Raw genomic sequence first — 20,599 nt, forward strand, 5'->3', positions numbered from 1 at the left:
CGTTTCCCCATCTCTCAATCTTGTTTTCTACAGCTGCAGGATATTCCACTTCACCTGCCCTCCGATGGGCAACCAGCTCATTTCCAACTTTCTACTACTGCACACCACGCTGCCATCAACAACGTGCACACGTGCCATCTCCCACATGGGGACACGCACCCTGTGAGCCTCAGAACCCCCAGAGGGTGGTCCCAGGGCGTGTGCATTTGCAGTTTTGAGAAATACTGCCACGCTGCCTCCATGGGGCCGATAATTCACCCTGAGCCGCTGCGCAGTGCCTGCTTCCCCACGGCTGCGCCCACACAATGCACGATTCAAACGCAGAGATTCCTGCCAATACCACAGCAGGAAAACAGAAGTTCACTCTAGTTCTAATTTGCATTGATCTCATTTTGAGTGAGGATTGAGCATGTTTTCATCAGCATTTCCTTTTCGGTGTACTGTATGCTCTCCACTTTTCTACTTGATTTCTTTTCCCTTGTCACTTTAGAAAGACTTTTTATATAGCAGGGATATTAGCCCGCTGTCTGTGATCTGCATCGCAAACATCTTCTGTGGTTTATTTTTCTTTTGACTCTGCTAATGGTGTTTTGTCACATGCAGAGGTTTTTATACAAATTTATCAATCTATTCTTTTATGGGTTCTGGGGTTTGTGTTATGGTTAGCAAGGACTTCCCCACTCCCTTCCCAGGCTGTGCAGTGACACTCGGTGTCTAAGAAACTGCCATGGGAAGGGGACAGTGCTACTTCACTGATGGTGGACACCCCCACCCGACACAAATCACCTCTCGTTACACAGGGAGCTCTAAGAGCACTGAGGCAGACGGATCTTTCACCTCGACCCCAAGGAGCCGGGCACTTGGAGTCCTGGTCAGGTGTCTCTTCTGTCTCCCCTCTTCTAGCCAGCTTTGCTTGGCGCTCCAGATACAAAACCTGACATCTAGTGCAAGTCCATTTTCAGGAGGAAAAAGTGAAGACAGAGCAACCTGGCCACCCCACTCTCTCAGAGTCCCTGCTCAGGAGGGCCTTCATCCATACCCGGAACATCCCTCCCTGCAGCCAAAATCCTCAGGCAGAACAAGTGCAGAACGGGGCCCACGGCCCAAATACCATATTCACCACTGATTTCTCAGACACCACGAAGCCTCTTGCAAGAAAGCAGCTGTGACTTGGCTGAAAGCTTGACCAGCACCTGGAGTTTGCTGGATTCCTCTGCTCACCCGCAAACATCCCGCCATGAGAAGGACAGCCTTCTCTGGGGCCCTCTGGGCTGTCAAGGCTGAGCAGACGCTGGCTGTGTGGGTTGACGACCAGGACCCTCCCAACAGCTGCCTCACTTTCCAGAGTTCTGAGCTATTCCAGCCCCAAGAAACACCTGTGGTCCCTGCAGCCTCACCCTTCACCCCTCACCGCTCCTCATTCCTGCCATGCTCACGTTAAGAACATTTTATTGCCCCCTGGTTTTCATTATTAATGAAAAGGGACCAGAATGATCTTTCCTAAAGTTCAGAGAGTCTATAAAGACAAGAAGCTGAAATGCCATTTTACTCGTTTTGGAGATGTGTTATACAATTCTGTCTTGTGGCAAAATGAAAAAAGAGAAAAACTCGGATAGAGATGACTCCTACCCGCTGTGTGGCTCTCAGAGGGTAACAGACCAGGCTACTGCAAAAACATCAGCACAGTCCACACTAGCTCAAACTCCCAGCCACGACCACCTCAAGTCCTGCCCCTCCCCACCCTGGGGCCTATTTTTTCCAAGTCTGGTGCAGACCCCGCAAGGGAACTGAGAGCAGGGCGCCTGGGAGCACACCTCCCCGCCACCAGGCTCCCTGAATGTCCGGAGGTATAAAGACAAGGGCAGGAGATGGGGCAGTCACTCTTCTCTAGCTGGGAAGAAAAGGAAGAGAATGAGTGGGCTTCTTAAATGCTTCGAGTCTCCACTCTGGAAGCAGGGACTGGCCTGCCATGCAGACAAGGCAGACAAGGTAGCAAGTGGGCAACAAGCCTGGGGTCAGAAACCCTCGTGCCACCACCAGCCAGGGGGGTTCCAAGGACATTTTTCTCTTCTTATCAAGCACTGACTGAAGGTGGCAGGGCTTTGTGAGCCCCAAAGAATCCAAGAACAGGCGATATCTTCACTCTCACTCAGAGCCCAGCTGTCTAAGGACCGGCGCCCTAGCTGCGTGGCAGGGGTTCCTCACCAGTACCAAAGCCCTGGCATCTCTGTGAAGGCTGAAGAGACGGGCATCTGTGGTGGCAATCCTCATCCTGCACACCTGGGCCTTCCTGGACTGCCTCTACGCTGTGGCGCTGTGGGCTGCAATGAGGTCAGGGGATAAACTGCTATTGAGCAAAGGGCATGGAGCTCTTCAAAACCCAGCCTTCCAAGGACTCCACGAACTAGCTTAAGCTCTGCCCGGCTCCATGGAGGTCAGCCTGCGCAAAGGCTCCAGTTTGGGTAAAACCATGGTAGAGCGGGGGCAGGAGAGGTGCATCCCCACAGCTCCTAACTATTCACTGAACACCAACAAAACCAACATGACTCTGTTTCTTTATACCTCCACCAACCAAATTCTCACCTAACAGGTGAGAACAAACATCATCAACTAAGAACACATGCACAGGACTAGGACTTGTGCATACAACACGGCAATGTTGAGCCTGAAACCTTGTTGAGCAAGTCACAGACCGATCCACACCATGGAAATCCTGCAATCCAGTAAAGGTTCATCGGCAACACAGAGCTGAGAGCTGTCACGGAACCATCCTGCCGAGACAACAGGCACTCCAGTGATGTGCTGGCTGACAAGAGGGAGAGAACTCTCACGTCCTTGGGGAGGCTGGCAGCCCAAGCATGGGCAAGGCAGTGGCAGAAACGGGGCCAGCCCATTGAGGTCGCCTCCAGGCTCATCAGGGTTGGAGCCATGCCTCCATACAGCAGTGTCTCTAGCTTCTCACATCAGCCCATCAGCTTCACTCAGAAGCCACCCTGAAAATTAAATGACAAGACAGGCTCACTCCCAGTAAGGTCCTGGAATAAAGCCAGCCCACCAAATCAGTGCTTGCTACAGCACAGAGGTGGAGAGCACAAGTGCAGAGAGACGGGGACCTGGCTGGGCTGAGAAGGGCTGGCTATAGCTTGGGGGCGGGGTGGGCCCTGAAGCACATGGCTGTGGATGGCTGGCAGTGGGCAGAAAGACAGGCCCAGAGAGCAGCAACAGAAACAGATCGTCTCTGCTCTGAACAGAAGGACTTGGCAGCCTGGATGGCAAAAGGCACCACAGTAGCCCAACAGTAGTCCTGTTGGAAAATGCAAAGCCTGTATTTACACGTACATCCCATGAAAGACAATCTTTTCCACTTTTCATGGGCTACAATGCCATTAGCAGTGTCATCTTTAGACACCGAGAGGCATATCTATATCCCCTCTCCATAGATTAAAAAATATGAGCTCTAATTAAGCTGTTAAGAATTCAGAAGAGTCCAGAAATAGACCCATGCTTACATGGTCAACTGATTTTTGATAGAGGCCAAGGTAGCTCTATGGGGAAAGGATAATTTTTGCAACAGCCATGCTGAACAACTGGATATCCATAGGAAAAAAAAATGAACCTTGACTCTCACCTTATACCATACACAAAAATTAACTCAAAATGGGTCACACCTAAACAAGAAAGCAAAAACTATAAAACTTCTATAAGAAATCAGAAAACATAGACGAAAATCTTTGCAACCTTGGGGTAAACAAAAATATCTTAAGATATAAGAAGCATGAACCAAAAAGGAAAAAACTGATCAAATGGACACCATCAAAATTTAAAGCTTTTGCTTTTCAAAAGGCACTGTCAAGAAAATGAAGAGACAAGCCATAGGCTGGGAGAAAATATCTGCCAAGCATATATCTGACAAAGGACTTGTAACTAGAATACATAAAGAGCTCTGACAATTCAATAATAATAAAAAGACAAAGTGGCTTTTAAAATGGGCATAAGATTGGAAGAGACTCTGTACAAAAGATATACGAATGGCCAATAAGTACATGAAAATATGCTTGATGTCATTAGCCATTAGGGAAATCCAAATTAAAAGTACTATACAATAAGGTTTCATTACATACACATTAGAATGGCTAAACTCAAAAATGAGACTATCGGGTGTTGACAAAGATATGGAGCAACTGAAACTCTTACATATTGCTGATGGGAACACAAACGCTACAACCATTTTGGGAAATAGTTTGACAGTTTCTTTTAAAGTTAAACATGGACCTAACATGTGACTAAGCCATTCCACTCCTAGGAAATGAAAGTATAAGTGCACATAAAGATTTATACATGAATGTTCACAGCAGCTTTACTCATAATAGCCCCAAACTGGGAGCGAGCCAGATGACTACCAACTGGTCAACAGATAAAGAAATTGCGGTACATGGAGCAACAGAAGTTAGCACTATAGCCAGTTGGCCAATCCTACTTTAGCCTATTTTTATATAGCCATGAGCTAAGAATGGTTATTAATTTTTTTTTTATTTTGGCAGGGGGACAGAGTCTTGCTCTGTCACCCAGGCTGGAGTGCAGTGGCGCAATCTCAGCTCACTGCAACCTGTACCTCCTGGGTTCAAGTGATTCTCCTGCCTCAGCCTCCCAAGTAGCTGGGACTACAGGCATGCCACCATGCTCAGCTAATTTTTATATTTTTAGTACAGACAGGGTTTCACCATGCTGGCCAGGCTGGCCTCAAACTCCTGACCACCCACCTCACGTCCCAAAGTGCTGGGATTACAGGCGTGAGCCACCGCACCCAGCCTGGTTATTAAATTTTTAAAGAATTGTGGTCATGGGAAAGGGAGAAGAAGAACAGGAAGAGGAAGAAGGAGGAGAAAGAAGAGAGGATGAAGGGAGAAGAGAAAAAGGTGAGAAGGAAAACATGTGACAGAGATATGTGGCTCACAAAGTCTAAAATATACCCATTTAAAGAAAAAGTCCAGGCAGTGGCTCATGCCTGTAATCCCAGCACTTTGGGAGGCCAAGGCGGACGGATCACCTGAGGTCAGGAGTTCAGGAGTTCGAGACCAGCCTGACCAACATGGAGAAACCTCGTCTCTACTAAAAATACAAAATTATCCGGGCGTGGTAGCGCATGCCTGTAGTCCCAGCTACTCGGGAGGCTGAGGCAGGAGAATCACTTGAACCCACCCGGGAGGCAGAGGTTACAGTGAGCCAAGATCGCGCCATTGCACTCCAGCCTGGGCAACAAGAGTGAAACTCCATCTCAAAAAAAAAAGAAAAAAGAAAAAGAAAGCCCACTGATCTCTGGAATACAACTCAGTAATGAAAAAGAATGACATCTCTCTCTCTCTGTGTATATATATGTGTGTGTGTGTGTGTATATATACTTATGTAAAGTTATATATATTTGTGTATAATATATATAAATATATAATAAATATACTCTGGGCAACAGAGTGAGATGGTGTCTCCAAAAAACTAACACTACAAAACTTCCTAGAAGACAATATAGGAGAAAGTCTCTTCAACCTTGGGGTAGACAAAGGCTTCTTAGGATGCAAAAACCATGAATCACAATCATCATATAGACATAAACAGTTCATTCCTTTTATATGTATTTTCCAAATATATATTACATATATTTACATATAATATAGAAATGCATGTATAAATTATATATGAATATATGTATTTATATAAATATGTATTTATATATCAATACATATGTATGTATATAAAAACATGAATCAATCTCAAAACCATTATGTTATGGTAAAGAAACCAGACACAGAAGTCTACATACTATATGGCTCCATTTATACGAAATGTTTTATTTTTATTTATTTATTTTTTTTTTTGAGATGGAGCTTCGTTCGGTCACCCAGGCTGGAGTACAATGGTGTGATCTCAACTCACTGCAACCTCCGCCTCCCGGGTTCATGGGATTCTCCTGCCTCATCCTCTCGAGTAGCTGGGATTACAGGCGCCAGCCACCACGGCCAGCTAATTTTTGTACGTTTAGTAGAGACAGGGTTTCACCATGTTGGCCAGGCTGGTCTCGAACTCCTGACCTCAGGTGATCCGCCCTCCTCAGCCTCCCAAAGTGCTGGAATTACAGGCATGAGCCACCACACCTGTTCTATAAGAAATGTTTGAAAAGGCACAAGGAACTACAGTGACAGAGCAGAGATTGGTGGTTAACAGAAACCAGAGGCAGGGGAAAAGGACGACATAAAGGGCACAAAGCAACTTTCTGGGGTGATGGAAATCTTCTATATTGTGATTGTAGTGTTGGTTACAGGAGTTAAATGAGTTACAACTTGTTTGTACAACTCATTGAATTGTATACTTAAAATTGATGTATCTTATTGTATGTAAATTATACTTATGAAAAGCTAATTAGAAAGAAAAGAATTAAGAAGGATCCAGAAACAAAACTACCACATCCAGCAATTCCACTCCTAGATATCTACCCAAGAGGAATGAAAACATATGTCCACACAGAACTTGCACAGAAATGTTCTTTGCAGCATTATTCATCTTCACCAAAACTGGAGACAATCTAAATGTCCATCGACTGCTGAACTGATGGACAAAATGAGGTACAACCAGACAACAGAATACTATTCCATGATAAAATGGAATGAATTACTGATACATGCTACAATATGGATGAACCTCAAAAACATCAGGTTAAGTGAAAGAGGCCAGGTACAAGAGATCACATATTCTGATTCCATTTACCTGAAATGTCCAGAAAAGGAGAAATTTATAGTGATGAAAAGGAGATTAGTGGTTGCCTGGGGCTAGAGGTGGGAAGAGGGATTAACAGTAAATGGGCCCAAAGGATCTTGCAGGGGAGGTGAAGTACTCTAAAGCTGATTTATGGTGACGGCTGCATCACTCGGTAAAGTTACTAAAAATCATTGAATTGTATAGTTGAAATGGATGAGTTGTATGACATATAAAGTATACTTCGATAGCTTTGTTTTTTTTTTAATTTTTTTTTAAAGAGGAATCTAGAAACAGACCCATTCATATGTAGTCAGTTGATTTTTTTTTTTCTTTTTTTTTTGAGACAGAGTCTCGCTGTTGTCACCCAGGCTGGAATGCAGTGGCACAATCTCAGCTCACTGCAACCTCCGCCTCCCAGGTTCAAGCCATTCTCCTGCCTCAGCCTCCTGAGTAGCTGGGATTACAGGCACCTGCCACCACACCCAGCTAATTTTTGTACTTTTAGTAGAGACCGGGTTTCACCATGTTAGCCAGGCTGGTCTCAAACTCCTGATCTCAGGCAATCCGCCCACCTTGGCCTCCCAAAGTGCTGGGATTACAGATGTGAGCCACCAAGCCTGGCTGTGAGTTGATTTTTTATAGACATGTAACTCAATGCGGATAAGATAATCTTTTGAACATAAGGTATAGGCACAACTGGATATCCTTATGGGGAGAAACGAACCTTGACCTTCACCTCACGCCATTCACGAAAATTAACTAAGAACAGATCACAGACCTAAACATAAAAACTAACGCTATAAACTGGGTGCAGTGGCTCATGCCCGGGCAACATGGTGAAAACCCATCTCTCCACAAAATACAATAATTAGCCAGGTGTGGTGGCACACGCCTGTAGTCCCAACTACTTGGGAGGCTGAAGCAGGAGGATCACTTGAGCCCATGAGATAGAGGTTGCAGTGAGCCAACATCAGGTCATTGCATTCCAGCCTGGGTGACAGAGTGAGACAGTGTCTCCTAGAAGACAATATAGGAGAAAGTCTCCTCAACCTTGGGATAGACAAAGGCTTCTTTAGGATGCAAAACCATGAATCATAAAAGGAAAAAAAGATAAATATATGTCATCAAAATTAAAATTGTGTGCTCTTCAAAAGGTAATGTTAAGAAAATAAAAAGGCAAGCCACCAACTGGGAGGAAATACTCATAATACATGTATCTGACCAACAACTTGAATCCAGAATACATTAAAAACCTCATTCAACTCAGTAAGAAGACTGTTAATAATGGGCAAAATACTGAAACACACTCTTCACAAGAAAGATATGCAAGTGGACAATAAACACACAAAGAGAGGTTCAACCTAATCAGTCATCAAAGAAATATAAACCCAAACCACCATGAGATACCAGCATATACATACTAAAATTGCTAAAATTAAAAAGACTGAGAAGACCAACTGTTGGGGATATGTAGCAACTAGAACTCTCAAACATTGCTGGTGGGAAGGTAAAATGATGCAACCACTCCAGAAAACAGTTTAGCAGCTTCTTATAAAGTTAAACATACACTTAACATATAAACCAACAATTCTACTTCTAGGCGCTCACCCAAGAGAAATAAAAACATACAAAGACTTGTATACGAATGTTCACAAAAGTTTTATTCGTAATAGCTCAAAGCTGGAAACAACCCAAAGTCCATCAACTGGTGAATTGATAAACAAACTGTGGTGCATCCCTACAATGGAATACCACCCACCCAATGGTAAAAAGGAAAAGGCTTCGGATGCGCACAGCAATTTGGGTGAATCTCGGCAACACTACACTGAGCGGAAAGAAAAAAAATAGAAACAAGAGAGTACAATACTGTATGATTCTATTTATATTAAAAAAAGAAAAAAAACTCTAGGAAAGAAATCTAATAGGTAGTAATAGAAAGCAGATCAGTGGTTGCCCTCAAGCCAGGATCAAGGAGGGTGGATTGACTGGAAATGGGACCCAAGGGAACCTTTCAGGGTATTGGAAATGTTCTGTCATGTAGTGATGGTTATATGGAAATGTACACTTATCAAAACTCAAATTGTACAATTAAAATGGGTGTATTTTATTTTACGTAAATTACATCTCAATAAGACTTTTAAAAAATAAAAAATCCATTCAGAATTTTTTTTAAAAAAGAGCTACAGGAAGTCAGGAGTGCTTGGGAACACTACCCAGTGGTGTAGGCTCTAAGTTTTCTCTCATCACAGCTTGCAGCTGGGACCAAGAGAAGAAGCCAGACCTGAGAATTCTAATGCAACTTTAAAAAACATACCCTGTAATATTTGACACATACAAAAGAATATAACATTTATTTAAGTTATAAGAACAGGAATACAATGAGCAATTCTAAACCTGCCTAATTTACTAGCTAAAACTTTCCAAATACCACTGAAGCTAGCCATGTGTTCCTCCCCAGCCCAGAGGCAACCATTATCCTAAACCCAGTATTTATCAGAACTCAAACCTCCTATGGGATATGGAAAGCTGAGGACATGTGCTGCCGAGATCAGGACTACATCTCAGCCTCACTCGCAGGCAAGGATAGCCATGCAAGATCCAGCCAATGGGGAGAAAGTGGAAGGGACATGGGCAATTTCCAAGAGGTGTCCTTAGAAGGCAGCCTGCCCTTTTCCCGCCTTCTCCCCGCTCTCGCTGGCTGGACAGCAGGTGGGATAGTTGGAGCTGAAGCATTCACACTGCACCACGAGACGGATGAGAGCCAGTCAGGAATGCAGAGCAGTGAGGCAGAGTAGGGTTCCTGCAGACCACAGAGCCTCCTGGCAGCCTGGGCTGCCTACATTTATGTAATAGAGAAAAATTCCTCTCTCTTTAAGCCACTCTTGTTTGGAGTTCTCTGTCACCTGTAGCAGAATTTTCTAAAACTAACACACTGTCAGCACAGCCAGAATCCTAACTGCCATCAACACCAAAGACTTGTAATGGTCCAAGAAACCTAAGGAAAGGATCACTTCATTTCGGTTCCTTCCCGTGATACTTACCCTCTTCAACATCCGCGAATGGCATTTATCCAGCCCCCACGTGGCACCACACCAGGCAGAACACACAGCAACAAAATGGAGAGGGTGCTTGCTAATCCAAACCGGCACCACGGACAAAAGAAAACACAATTTCCTCAAAATTAAAGAAATACTTTCTTCATATACAAACCAGTAACTTTCAGGTAGCAAAAAGAGAGATTTGTCTGCTAAACCAGCAGAGAAAGAAATGGAAGCATGAGAGAGAAATGGAAGAGACAGAGAGAGAGGTGGAGGCGACATTTGCTATTTTGCTTTCTGACGGGAACCCCGAGGCCATCCATGCATGCTTTCTGTTTACTGTAACCTCAGTATCACTTACATACAGGCCACCCTGGCCCCGGGCCTTTGCTGTTCCCTCTCCACAGTGATGTCTTCCTTGACACCTTGGGTCTACCTTATGGCTGACTGATCTTCAAAGCCAGTTCAAGTCCTGCCCCTTCTAGAAAGCCTTGCCTAAGACTAGCGTTCTGGGAATTTCCTTTGTTCTCAAATTCTGAAAGCTCTCAACATTCTCACCATGCAAGGTGACGTGGGATGGTCTTCCCTGTCTTTCTCCAAGCAATGGAGGGCTTCCCTCTACGATGAACAGCAGCTCCTGAAGGCGGGTCCCATCCCCTACTTCCATAGCCTGCCCAGAGCAGTCTGCACCAGCTGAGCTCACAGACCGTATCACCGACCGACCACCAGGGCAGCTCGTCCACATGATAGCCCTTCCATTCTCAAGCACATTTCCACCCCTGTTAATCCATTCCACAAGCATTTCTAGAACACCTGCTCAGTCAGAGCCTCAGGCCACTAGATTTTTTTAAGCCTCAGAACTCACAGTTTAATAGGGGAGACACTGGAATAAATGTTTAAGTGCAGTGGGGCGGGGTTGGGAGTCTAGGGGCCTGAGGGGAGCTTCCCTCCAAGTCAGAATGGAGGCACTGGAAAGACTCCCTGGAGGAGCGAGTGCTGGCCCAACCATGAAGAACAACAGTGAGCACACAGGGTAGGCACTACAGGCTCGGCACAAGAACAATGGCCTCCGGCTGATGCCCCCCAACCCATGTCTCCCCTAACTAACCTCATGGCACCTGCTGAGATGATACAAATAATTTTAATATTAATCTAAGAATAAAATGGCCAAATATGTCGTATGGCACAAAAATAATTAGATGATGCATTTCAAAGTAAAACATCACTGTGCTTTTGGCTGTCCTCTGTCGGAGCTGACAGAGCCACCCTTTCTCCAGCCATTTCCTCTGACTCTCATCCCATGCTCCAGCCACTCTGAACAACTCAGAGTTTCTTTCTTTTTGGTTTTTTAGAGGCAGGGCCTTGCTCTGGAGCCCAGGCTGGAGTGCAGGGGTACAATCATGGTTCACTGCAGACTCGATCTCCTGGGCTCAAGCAATCCTCCCACCTCAGCCTCCCAAGTACACACACCACCATGCCTGGCTAGTTTTGTTTTTTAAATTTTTTTACAGAGATGGCATCTCACTATGTTGCCCAGGCTGGTCTTGAACTCCTAGCTTCAAAGTGCTCCTCCTGTCTCGGCCTCTCAAAGAGTTGGGATTACAGGCGCCACGTCCAACAACCTGGAGTTTCTTAAATTCATCAGTTTCACATCTATATGCTTTTGTGTTAGCCTGGAATGTTCTTGTCTATTCTGTCTGATCACTGAACCAAGCAGCCCGCCACATCCAGTTAGACATCTGCTCTCTGAAGCTTCCCATCACCTCTTCTGTGCCACCGTCCTCACCGGGGCCACCTGACAGGCACTGCTATGTTGGCCTAACCGTCTTTCCTACCAGACGGGAGCAACCAGAGAGAGCGACCAGGTCTTGTTAGTCTCTTTAGCCCAGGGGTCTGGCACACAGTAGGCATTCAATAACAATGCTTGCTCAGTGAATTAAGATAACCACAGATAAGTTTGTGTTACTACACAGGGCTACAAAAGAAGTAAACAGAGGAATAACTCACTCTCTCTCAGGATTTCTAATCAAATGGTTCAAAACCTTTCACGGGCCTCAGATGCTGACATCCTATTTTGAGAAGAAGCAACTGAAGCTCTAGGTCAGTCTTTGAAGGGGTTTAAATTGTTTATCAAAGACAGTGGAGGGAAAACGTTCAAATCTAAGAAGAAATTATTATCCTACAAAATTTACATTGGTCCTGCTTATATCTCAAAGCTTCTTGGTCTCTCTGGGAGGACAAAGACAAATCAGCTTGGCGTGAATCAATCAACCAGCATTTATCAGACCTCTGCTCAGGACTGGGCTAGGCCTGCACCTATACACATGCACTGACTCCCGATGTAAAGCCAGACAAGAAACCAAAATGAGAAATGGAGAATTTCAAATCTTCTCTCGAATCACAGCCTGACTTCTCCTGAACTGTACCAACTTTCTTCTAACCCCTGAGAGCACTGGTTTATGCGCACACCAGGTGACACCAAGCTTCCCCTTGGTGCCAACCTCCTATCACTTTCACAAAAGCCTTCCCTGACTCTAGCCCACATTAATTCTTCTCTTTTCTATATTTCAGAAATTCAGAATTTCTTGTCTGTATAATTAATTTTGGCATTAAATCACAACATCTTATATTATTATCCTTTTCTTAAGAGTTTATCTTATCTTTCCCAAAGAGCTTAGCAAGATGCTTAAAGATCAGGTTTTGGATCTCTCGCATGATATAGTACTGACCGTATAGTAGATGGTTAATAAAAATACTGAGAAATTGAACTGTTACTATTCGGGCAGGTCTCTACGTTCTCTCTGCCAACACTGGCATTTGCTAACATCTCAAGGTCAACCACATTCACCAAAGAACAGAGATGCCAAAAGAGGCACTCAGTGGCACACCTGCCACTGAGCAGGTGGGCCAGCAGGTTCAAAGGTGAAGAGCACTGGGCTCCCTGGGGTGGTCTTGGAAAAGCTACCCTACCCTGAGACCTGAGTGTTTGGGGCTAGGCCCAGGGGATCCCATTTTCTAGGCTTGGGCTCAGAGATGGAATGTCCGTAAAAAGCCAAGAAATGGGAAGGAAAAGGCTGCCGGGGATCTAGATGTAAAATCGGCAGGAACACACATGAATAGAGGCCATAAATCCCTCCCGGACGCAGACAATGCCTCAGTGATAAGCATGCAGATTGTGCACCTAGTTCAGAAACTCCCCTGAGTTTGCTTGTAATTAAGGGGGTTAGAAAGGTAAAAAAATATATAAACCCAATTAATCATTTAAATATTTAAAGTCAGATTTTTCCCTCACTCCAGGATTAGTATATTTCATAATGCCAGCAGCAGACAGCCCTGGTTTTTACTGGGGTTCATTTTGGAGCATGTTTAAACTAGTCAGATTGAGTGATGCTTCCAGCAACTAATCGCATGTCAAATAAAAGATATTTTATGTAATAAATTACCGCTACAAGTAATTCAAATGTCATTTATCAGTTTTATTATCAGTCAGGCAAAGTCTTGTTTCTCTATATTAATCAAAATCAAGCTTTTTTTTTTTTTAAGCAGTTTTGACACCTCTTGGCAAAAGTACAGAAGTGAAGAGGTAGAGTCACCCCCGGAGTGAGAGGAGCAATGTAACGGTATGAGAAGAATGAAGCTCAATGATGACAACTAAAAACTTCAGGTATTTAAAATTATCATTACCATTGTTTTTACACTAGTGTCAAAGCAGGAAGAAGTCTGTGTCTAAGAATGTGTATTTTATTTTTAGGGGCTGGAAGGCTCTTAAAGATATTCCTACCTAAATACCTCAACGTGTATTGCTTTTTCTCAGAGTGATCTGGACATGAGTATGATTTAAATAACTGAATTGCCCCTCCCCACCCCATTCTTTTGCCTCTTTCAGAAAGACTAACAGTTTAACCCTTTGTGTCTATGGAAAGTAGGTGAACATATGATGTTTTAGGCCAACTCTGTGATCAACCAGAACAATTTGTTCTGAGTAAGAAGTTTCCAAGTAGCCGAGAGACCTGTTCGGTATTAAGCCACTGGAGGGAACAGCTGGAACAGAACAGATGTGCATCTTAGAAAATTCTGCACCCCAGCTGCCGCTGCCTATCCTCAACAAATCCCATTACACGGCTGGGCCCAGGGACACAACTAAAGAAAAAGTGTGGAGACTCAGCCTTTGGTTAAAAAGAAGCACATAAAGTCAGCTTAGGACCCAAAGCAACTACAATGGATTGGAAAAAATGCTGGCCAGGAAGGAGAAAGGAGCCCCAAGCTGACAAGTCACAGGTGCTAACCCAGTAGCCCGAATACAGGACAAGGCTCACCACTGAAGCTCTGCACCCTGCAGTGGGTCACCCATGCAAGGCACTGACAGATTGACACACTTGAGCACACACTCCCTGGCCTCCCCCATTCAGCCTTCTGTGGACAGCCAAAGGAGGAGATCTCTAAATAAGATCCGTAACACAGACAGCAGATTCCAACCCACTGGCTGGCCCTTCAGCAAGTCCGGAGAAGAGAAGGCCTTTTGGGCTCTACCGCCAAGATCACACCTGCCTGGCTGCAGCTGAGCTGGATAAAAACAGTGCTGAGGTGAGGGAAAGAAGGCAGCTTCAGACCAGGTGCTGGGGGATCAAAACGAATCTGTCATTTTAAAATATGCCTTTTAAAATCTGATATCTAACACTTTTTTTTTTTTTTTTTTTTTTTTTTTGAGACAGAGTCTTGCTCTTATCACCCAGGCTACAGTGCAATGGCATGATCTCAGCTCATTGCAACCTCCACCTCCTCGGTTCAAGCAATTCTCCTGCCTCAGCCTCCTGAGTAGCTGGGATTACAGGCACCCGCCACCATGCCCAGCTAATTTTTGTATTTTTATTAGAGACAGGGTTTTGCCACATTGGCCAGGCTGGTCTTGAACTCCTGACCTCAAGTGATCCGCCCACCTCGGCCTCCCAAAGTGCTGGGATTACAGGTGGGAGCCACTGCGCCCGGCCTTAAAATCTGATATCTAAGAGTTTTAAATCATTTTTTGCAAAAATAAAACTTCTGAGAATAACAATTATAGAAAAGGCATTTTGAGAGATTACAGATCCAGTATTGAGTTTATTTTTTCTTTGTTTTTGAGACAGAGTCTCACTCTGTCACCTAGGCTGGAGTGCAGCGGCGTGATCTCGGCTCACTGCAACTTCCACCTCCTGGGTTTAAGTGATTCTCCTGCCTCAGCCCCCTAAGGAGCTGGGATTACAGGCGTGTGCCACCACGCCCGGCTAATTTTTTGTATTTTTAGTAGAGACAGGGTTTCACCACGTTGGCCAGGCTGGTCTCGAACTCCTGACCTCAAGTGATCCGCCTGCCTTGGCCTCTCAAAGTGTTGGGATTACAGATGTGAGCCACTGCACCCTGCCTGCCCTTTGTTTTTTTGAGGCAGAGTTTCGCTCTTGTTGCCCAGTCTGGAGTGCAGTGGCACGATCTCGGCTCACTGCAACCTCCACCTCCCGGGTTCAAGCAATTCTCCTTCCTCAGCCTCCTGAGTAGCAGGGATTACAGGCGCCTGCCACCACATCTGGCTAATTTTTTGTATTTTTAGTAGAGACAGGGTTTCATCATGTTGGCCAGGCTGGTCTCGAACTCCTGACCTCAGGTGATCCACCCGCCTCAGCCTCCCAAAGTGCAGGGATTAGAGGCGTGAGCCAACGTGCCCGGCCCAATGCTGAGTTTCATTAAAGAAACAAAATGGAGCTATTTTCCATAGCTTTGTAGTCAATTTTAGCCTTTTTAAACTTTTTATAAGTGATTTCAAGGAGGGCTTCTGGCTGCATTTTGGAGGTATGCATTTATAACTTGTTTGAAGAAACTTTATTCCTATAGTAGCTTTCATTTAAGAACAACGAAAGACCCCTCATGGGTCATGATCTCGTATAATTAAAAGAAACATTCAAAAAGGAACTTCATGTTTTAACCTGAAATTCCCTAACAGACCGCTACTACATAAACGTACAAAGTATAGCCAGGACAAGGGAGGGAGGGAAATGGAGGCTGACCTAAACTTACAAATATTAACTTAAAAAAATAGAAGTGGGAGACAGGTTATTGCAGTGAGCAAACAAGAATGCACCCATGAGTCAGACGTTCACGCTGTTTTTAGTGAAACAGTAACATTCAAAAGCACTGGTATGAGGAGATGGGAACAGAATCAATAAATAGTTGTACAGGTTTTCTGCATGTAACCAAAATACCTGAAACAACAATAAAATCATTTATTCTGATCCCTTGTCTCTTCTTAAACCTTTGTCACATACTTTAAAAAATTTGTCTAGAAGACTAGGGTGTGTCACATTCCTTGGGAAAAACCCAAGAGCTTTCTGCTGCTCCCAGTTTCTCCCGGTTTGCTAAGTCTGGGAGATACAGAACACTGCCCTTTGGCCAGAGTCCTGAATCCCAATCAAGGTTAAGCAGGAGTTTGAGTGGGTGACTTACTGTATGGCTGAGATATGAGGTGAGGGGGCTGGACAGGAACCACCTGTGTGGCTGGGCCCAAGGACGAAGGCTCATCGGCAGCAGTGCCCGACTGCTGGAAGGCCATATCAATCTCTTCATCTGTCAGCCCTGGGGAGAAGAGGACATCATTGCAGGTGAGTACCTTTTGTCAGTGTCCATAGCTGCAACAGAATCTTCACTGAGCAAAGACCTTTACAGCCACAGAATGCCTCGCATCCTAGTAAGTTGCCTCCCCGATTTCAGATTCTCCGGAACCTCTCTCAGTTGCAATTTAACCTTAAGCGACAGAATATTAGCCTCAACACTGCTTCCAAATGTGGCTCATTCAATTTCCTTAATTTATCCTTGAGTTTATTGCTGCTTTTGAAGTCGCTCGGTACTGCAATTCTCCATTCTTCCCCCGAAAACAGATACCATCAACTGCAAATGTGGCTCATTTTAATCTGTAATGGTGTTAAAAAAAAGAGGGGAAAAAACTAACAATAATGCATGAAAACAGACAGGGAAACAAAAAACTAATTATTGGGTGAGACAACTAATTAGTCTAGATCGTTTCTGAAGACGGGAATAATTTGCTTTATTTTATGACAAATGCAGAAATAAAAAGAAAAATCAGGACTGACTGTGATTAGTATGAATGGGATATAGAATGTAAAGAAGAAAATAAAACAAGAAAACAGATCAAAACAAGGCCAGGCCCAAACTTTCAGATGATTATTATTCTAGCCTATCACACGCTGCCTGTATCGCCTTTGGCTAGTTTTTCTTTTCCCTTCTTGAAATCCTCCCGACACTCTAAACCACACCATACATGGGACATCAGGAAGTAGCAGGGCGCCATCTGCAGTGGCTATGCCATGTGGAGAGGATTTGCCCACAGAAGAATAAAAGGCAAATGAAAACCCATGAAGGCCGCATTTCCAGTGGGGACACAGCTGGGATATTTCCACCGGGTCTGAGCCAATTTGGGACACTGACTCTTGGGAGGAGGAAGAGAGCCCCATCTAACCCAAAGAACAGAATGAAATGTGGCGCTCAAGTATGAAAGGAGCGGTCACACAGGGCCAGCTCAGGAAGTAGCTGTGTGTACAAAGGCGCTCCAGCTGCTGAGAGTGGGAAAAGCAGGTGGGAGGTCACTGTTAGTCTGCAAAAGACCACTCGGCCAGCCCTTGCTGTTCCGGGAATCCCAACATCCAAGCGAGCCGCAACACAGAGCTTTTAAACTACAGCCGAGAGCTTTTCCACATCTGGTCAGCAGCTCTCCATTAGAGGCCCACAGCATGGTATATTTGCCCCTGGGGGTAGATGAAGTACAAGGAGGTTCTGAGGATCAGCATCTTCAAAAGGATGGTGCCTCATACTCCATGCCTAGGGGCTAATAGATGGTGCACATTAATGCTTTAAAGCACAGCTCCGCCCTGCACCATACTGGCATATGAGTTGACTGCAGCCACCCCTCAAACTTTTCATGCCCTACCACAGCTGGTCAAAGGAAAATGCCCGAACTTTTCTAAACAGCCCTGGACTCTTTTTTCCCTTCTCTGTGCTGAGGAGTTGAGGACTATCCCCATTTAAAACTGCAGCTGTTCCCCTCTTTACCCTCTTCACACAGTGGAGCTGGCCAAGGGCAGGCACAGCCTCACCACTGGGAAGTCTGAAGAGCCACCGGGTTGCCCTGATAGCACCATGCTCTCAACAGATTGGTGGGCTGGATGAAAATGCTTCCAGGGTTCACAGCGCATCACGTACCACCTTCCAAAGACAAAAGCTGAAGGTCAGTAGAGTGGAGCTAGAGAGGGGGTGCTTGCTGCAAAGGGACTGCTTTACCCATAATTTCACCTCCCAAGAAGAACAGGGACAGGACCAACAGGCAAGCCAGGCAACAACAGAGAATACCCCCGGCCTGAGTTTGTGCCTCTCAGGTTCCAGCCTGTGTAGTGACTGCCGATCGCTCCGACTAAACAGGAAGGGGAACCCCTTTCAGAGCCCTAGTGGGAAAGACATTGTTTTAACCAGTTCATAATCAGCCATTAGAGAAGAAAGCAGCATCTGCGATGTCAGCACAGGCTGATGGTCACTGGTACACTACGGAATTTTATAAACCTGGTGGTTCGTGTGCCTTGTCAGCCGCTGGCTGCAAATGAAGATAATTTTCCCAAAAGGAGCATTCAGTTGCATTCTCATTTTCCCTTTTGGCTCTTTCAAATATAAACAAGTACAATAATGTTTAACACTGGGGAAATATACAGTAAGTTACAGACTGTGCTGTGGCCCTGAGAGCCGGAGCTGGTTAAAGGGACAGGACTCCCTGCCCGCAGTTCTGCCCTCTGGCCCTGAGCTTTTATGAAGCCTATTTTCCTAATAAAACATGTTCCTTGCATTATCGCAGCCGAGCCCACTAGTGAGGCCACAGTTGAAAGGGCATCAGTACTTCCTTCCAAGCTCTTGTTTTTCAGAGACGTTATCATTTGAGGCTCAAAATTTATATTGGCTGAAATTCTGATGTCCCTGGTTCTCTGGGAGAGGCAGGATTTTGATTTAGTTACAGTAAATGAATCCTTTCTCTTCTTTTTAAAAATAAGCGTTTTAACAATCTCACTGAATCATATTCAGAGCCGGGCCATTATCCCAGTCACTGCCCTCATTTAACAGATAAGAAACCTGAGGCCCAAGGAGGGTAGAAACGATGCCCCACATCCTACTTGTAGACAGTGGTGATGTGATGGGCACTCAAGGCTCTCCCTCTTCAGCCCAGTGACTCTCTACTACACCAGAGTTACAAAACATCAAATGGCAGACTCAAACTATGTCCTAGGTCTTCAGACTTGTTAAAGAGCTTGAGAGAAGGACTACATTTTCTTCTCCCTACCCCGCCACTCTCATCTACAGGAAGGAGCCAGTGAATATTGTTTTGGGGCTACATTGAAACAATACAGGAACTTAACCCCTGGCTCCTATCTGTAAATGACGCCTGGACAACTTTTTGAACAATACTAGAGAGAAAAAGGTAGAATGTCCTCATCTTGTTCTCGTTCTAATATTCTAACCCTAAATCAAGTCCAAATGCCTGTCATAGACTTCCTTGAGTGTCATCTTCCTCTGGAATGTCCCCACCTTAGGCAGAACTGGCCAGCTTTAAGACTGCATTTACAGGACTCAGGTGATTCATTTGGAACTTAGGGAGACTGAGTGGGAACACCCACCTGTCTCTAGATCACAACTAGTTATCTGCCCAGTCATTGGCTCTTGGTGCTGTGATGACCCTGCCTTCAGGGTCAAAGTGCTGCCATGGAGCCAACATAGGACATCCCGGTGCCCTAGCCCCATCTTTCCCACTACTGCCAAGACAAACTGCTGATCTTAGATTGAGACCTTGCAGAATCCAAAAGGTTAAAAGGAATAATAAAGGAAACTGCCAATTGTAAGTGAATTATATTTGGCTCTGAAAGCTGAGGCACAGGCTATATTATAAAAGGCATCTCTCTTTGCGTTGTTTACCATCACCCTGACTAATGCAGACCTTTTTTTTGTTGTTGTTTTAAATAATCTCATGCAAATTAGACACAGACACTTCCTTCCAGTTGATTGCTATCTGCAAGGAATAATCTAACTGCAGAGGGACGGAGCAATGGCTGAGCAGGCAGAGAGCTGGAAGCAAAGGGCTTCACCGTCCTGCAAGCCTCCTCCCTCCTCTATTCATCTAAGTCCTCCTTTAGCTGCTATCTTTGGAAGAATTAGTCAATTTTAATAAAGCCCCAAATGTTCTTTTAGTTGAGGTATCAATATGCATTACCCGACACCACTGGCACTAAGCCTTTATGTTCTTCCTATAACTTCCTTTCTGCCACGTGGTGATTTTCAAGAGCCACCAGCTCCCAACCCCCAGCCACCCAGTCTATAGCACTGACAATTAAAATATATTATTGATAGAGAATAACACTAAGAAATTCCCGTTCAGTTACTCTCTCCACTCACTAGCTCTAGTCAAAAGGAGGAGAAAGGGACGAGGGAGCTTCTCTGAGAGGAGGGGAGGCGAAGAGGGTGTGGGCTGACTCTGAGAGGTAAAGAGGCCGCTTCATCTTTTCACATCATAGTTACCTGATATGCAAAACTGAGAGCTCTCAATTCAAACCAAACTCTTTGAATGAAGATTCCATGTGCCCAGCGTGGGCAAGACTTCTTGTTCTCTCAGTTCTCTAGAATCTACTTGCAAAAACCTCCAGAAGAGCTCCCTGGACCGGAGATGACTGCTGCCCTTGTGTAGGAGCTGGGCCAAGCATCTCTTCTCCAGGGTGGGCTTTTTTTTAAAAGGACAGAACAAG

At 44.9% G+C, this 20,599-nt stretch overlaps 1 protein-coding gene across 6 annotated transcripts in view; it reads right to left on the reverse strand.

Moving 5' to 3' along the window:
* PEX14 (peroxisomal biogenesis factor 14) overlaps positions 1 to 20,599 on the reverse strand; it is a 156,173-nt gene that overhangs the window by 14,968 nt on the left and 120,606 nt on the right. For 4 of the 6 annotated variants that reach the window (XM_003822090.5, XM_055103950.1, XM_014346256.3 and 1 more), the window contains one exon: positions 16,257 to 16,385. The exons of the other annotated variants lie outside the window; for them this stretch is intronic. In XM_003822090.5, coding sequence (XP_003822138.1) covers positions 16,257 to 16,385 — 129 coding nt within the window. The remainder of the gene's footprint in view (positions 1 to 16,256; positions 16,386 to 20,599) is intronic. 6 annotated transcript variants of the gene reach the window in all.

The sequence above is a fragment of the Pan paniscus genome, chromosome 1 (genome assembly GCF_029289425.2).
Source record: "Pan paniscus chromosome 1, NHGRI_mPanPan1-v2.0_pri, whole genome shotgun sequence".
NCBI classification, from domain to species: domain Eukaryota; kingdom Metazoa; phylum Chordata; class Mammalia; order Primates; family Hominidae; genus Pan; species Pan paniscus.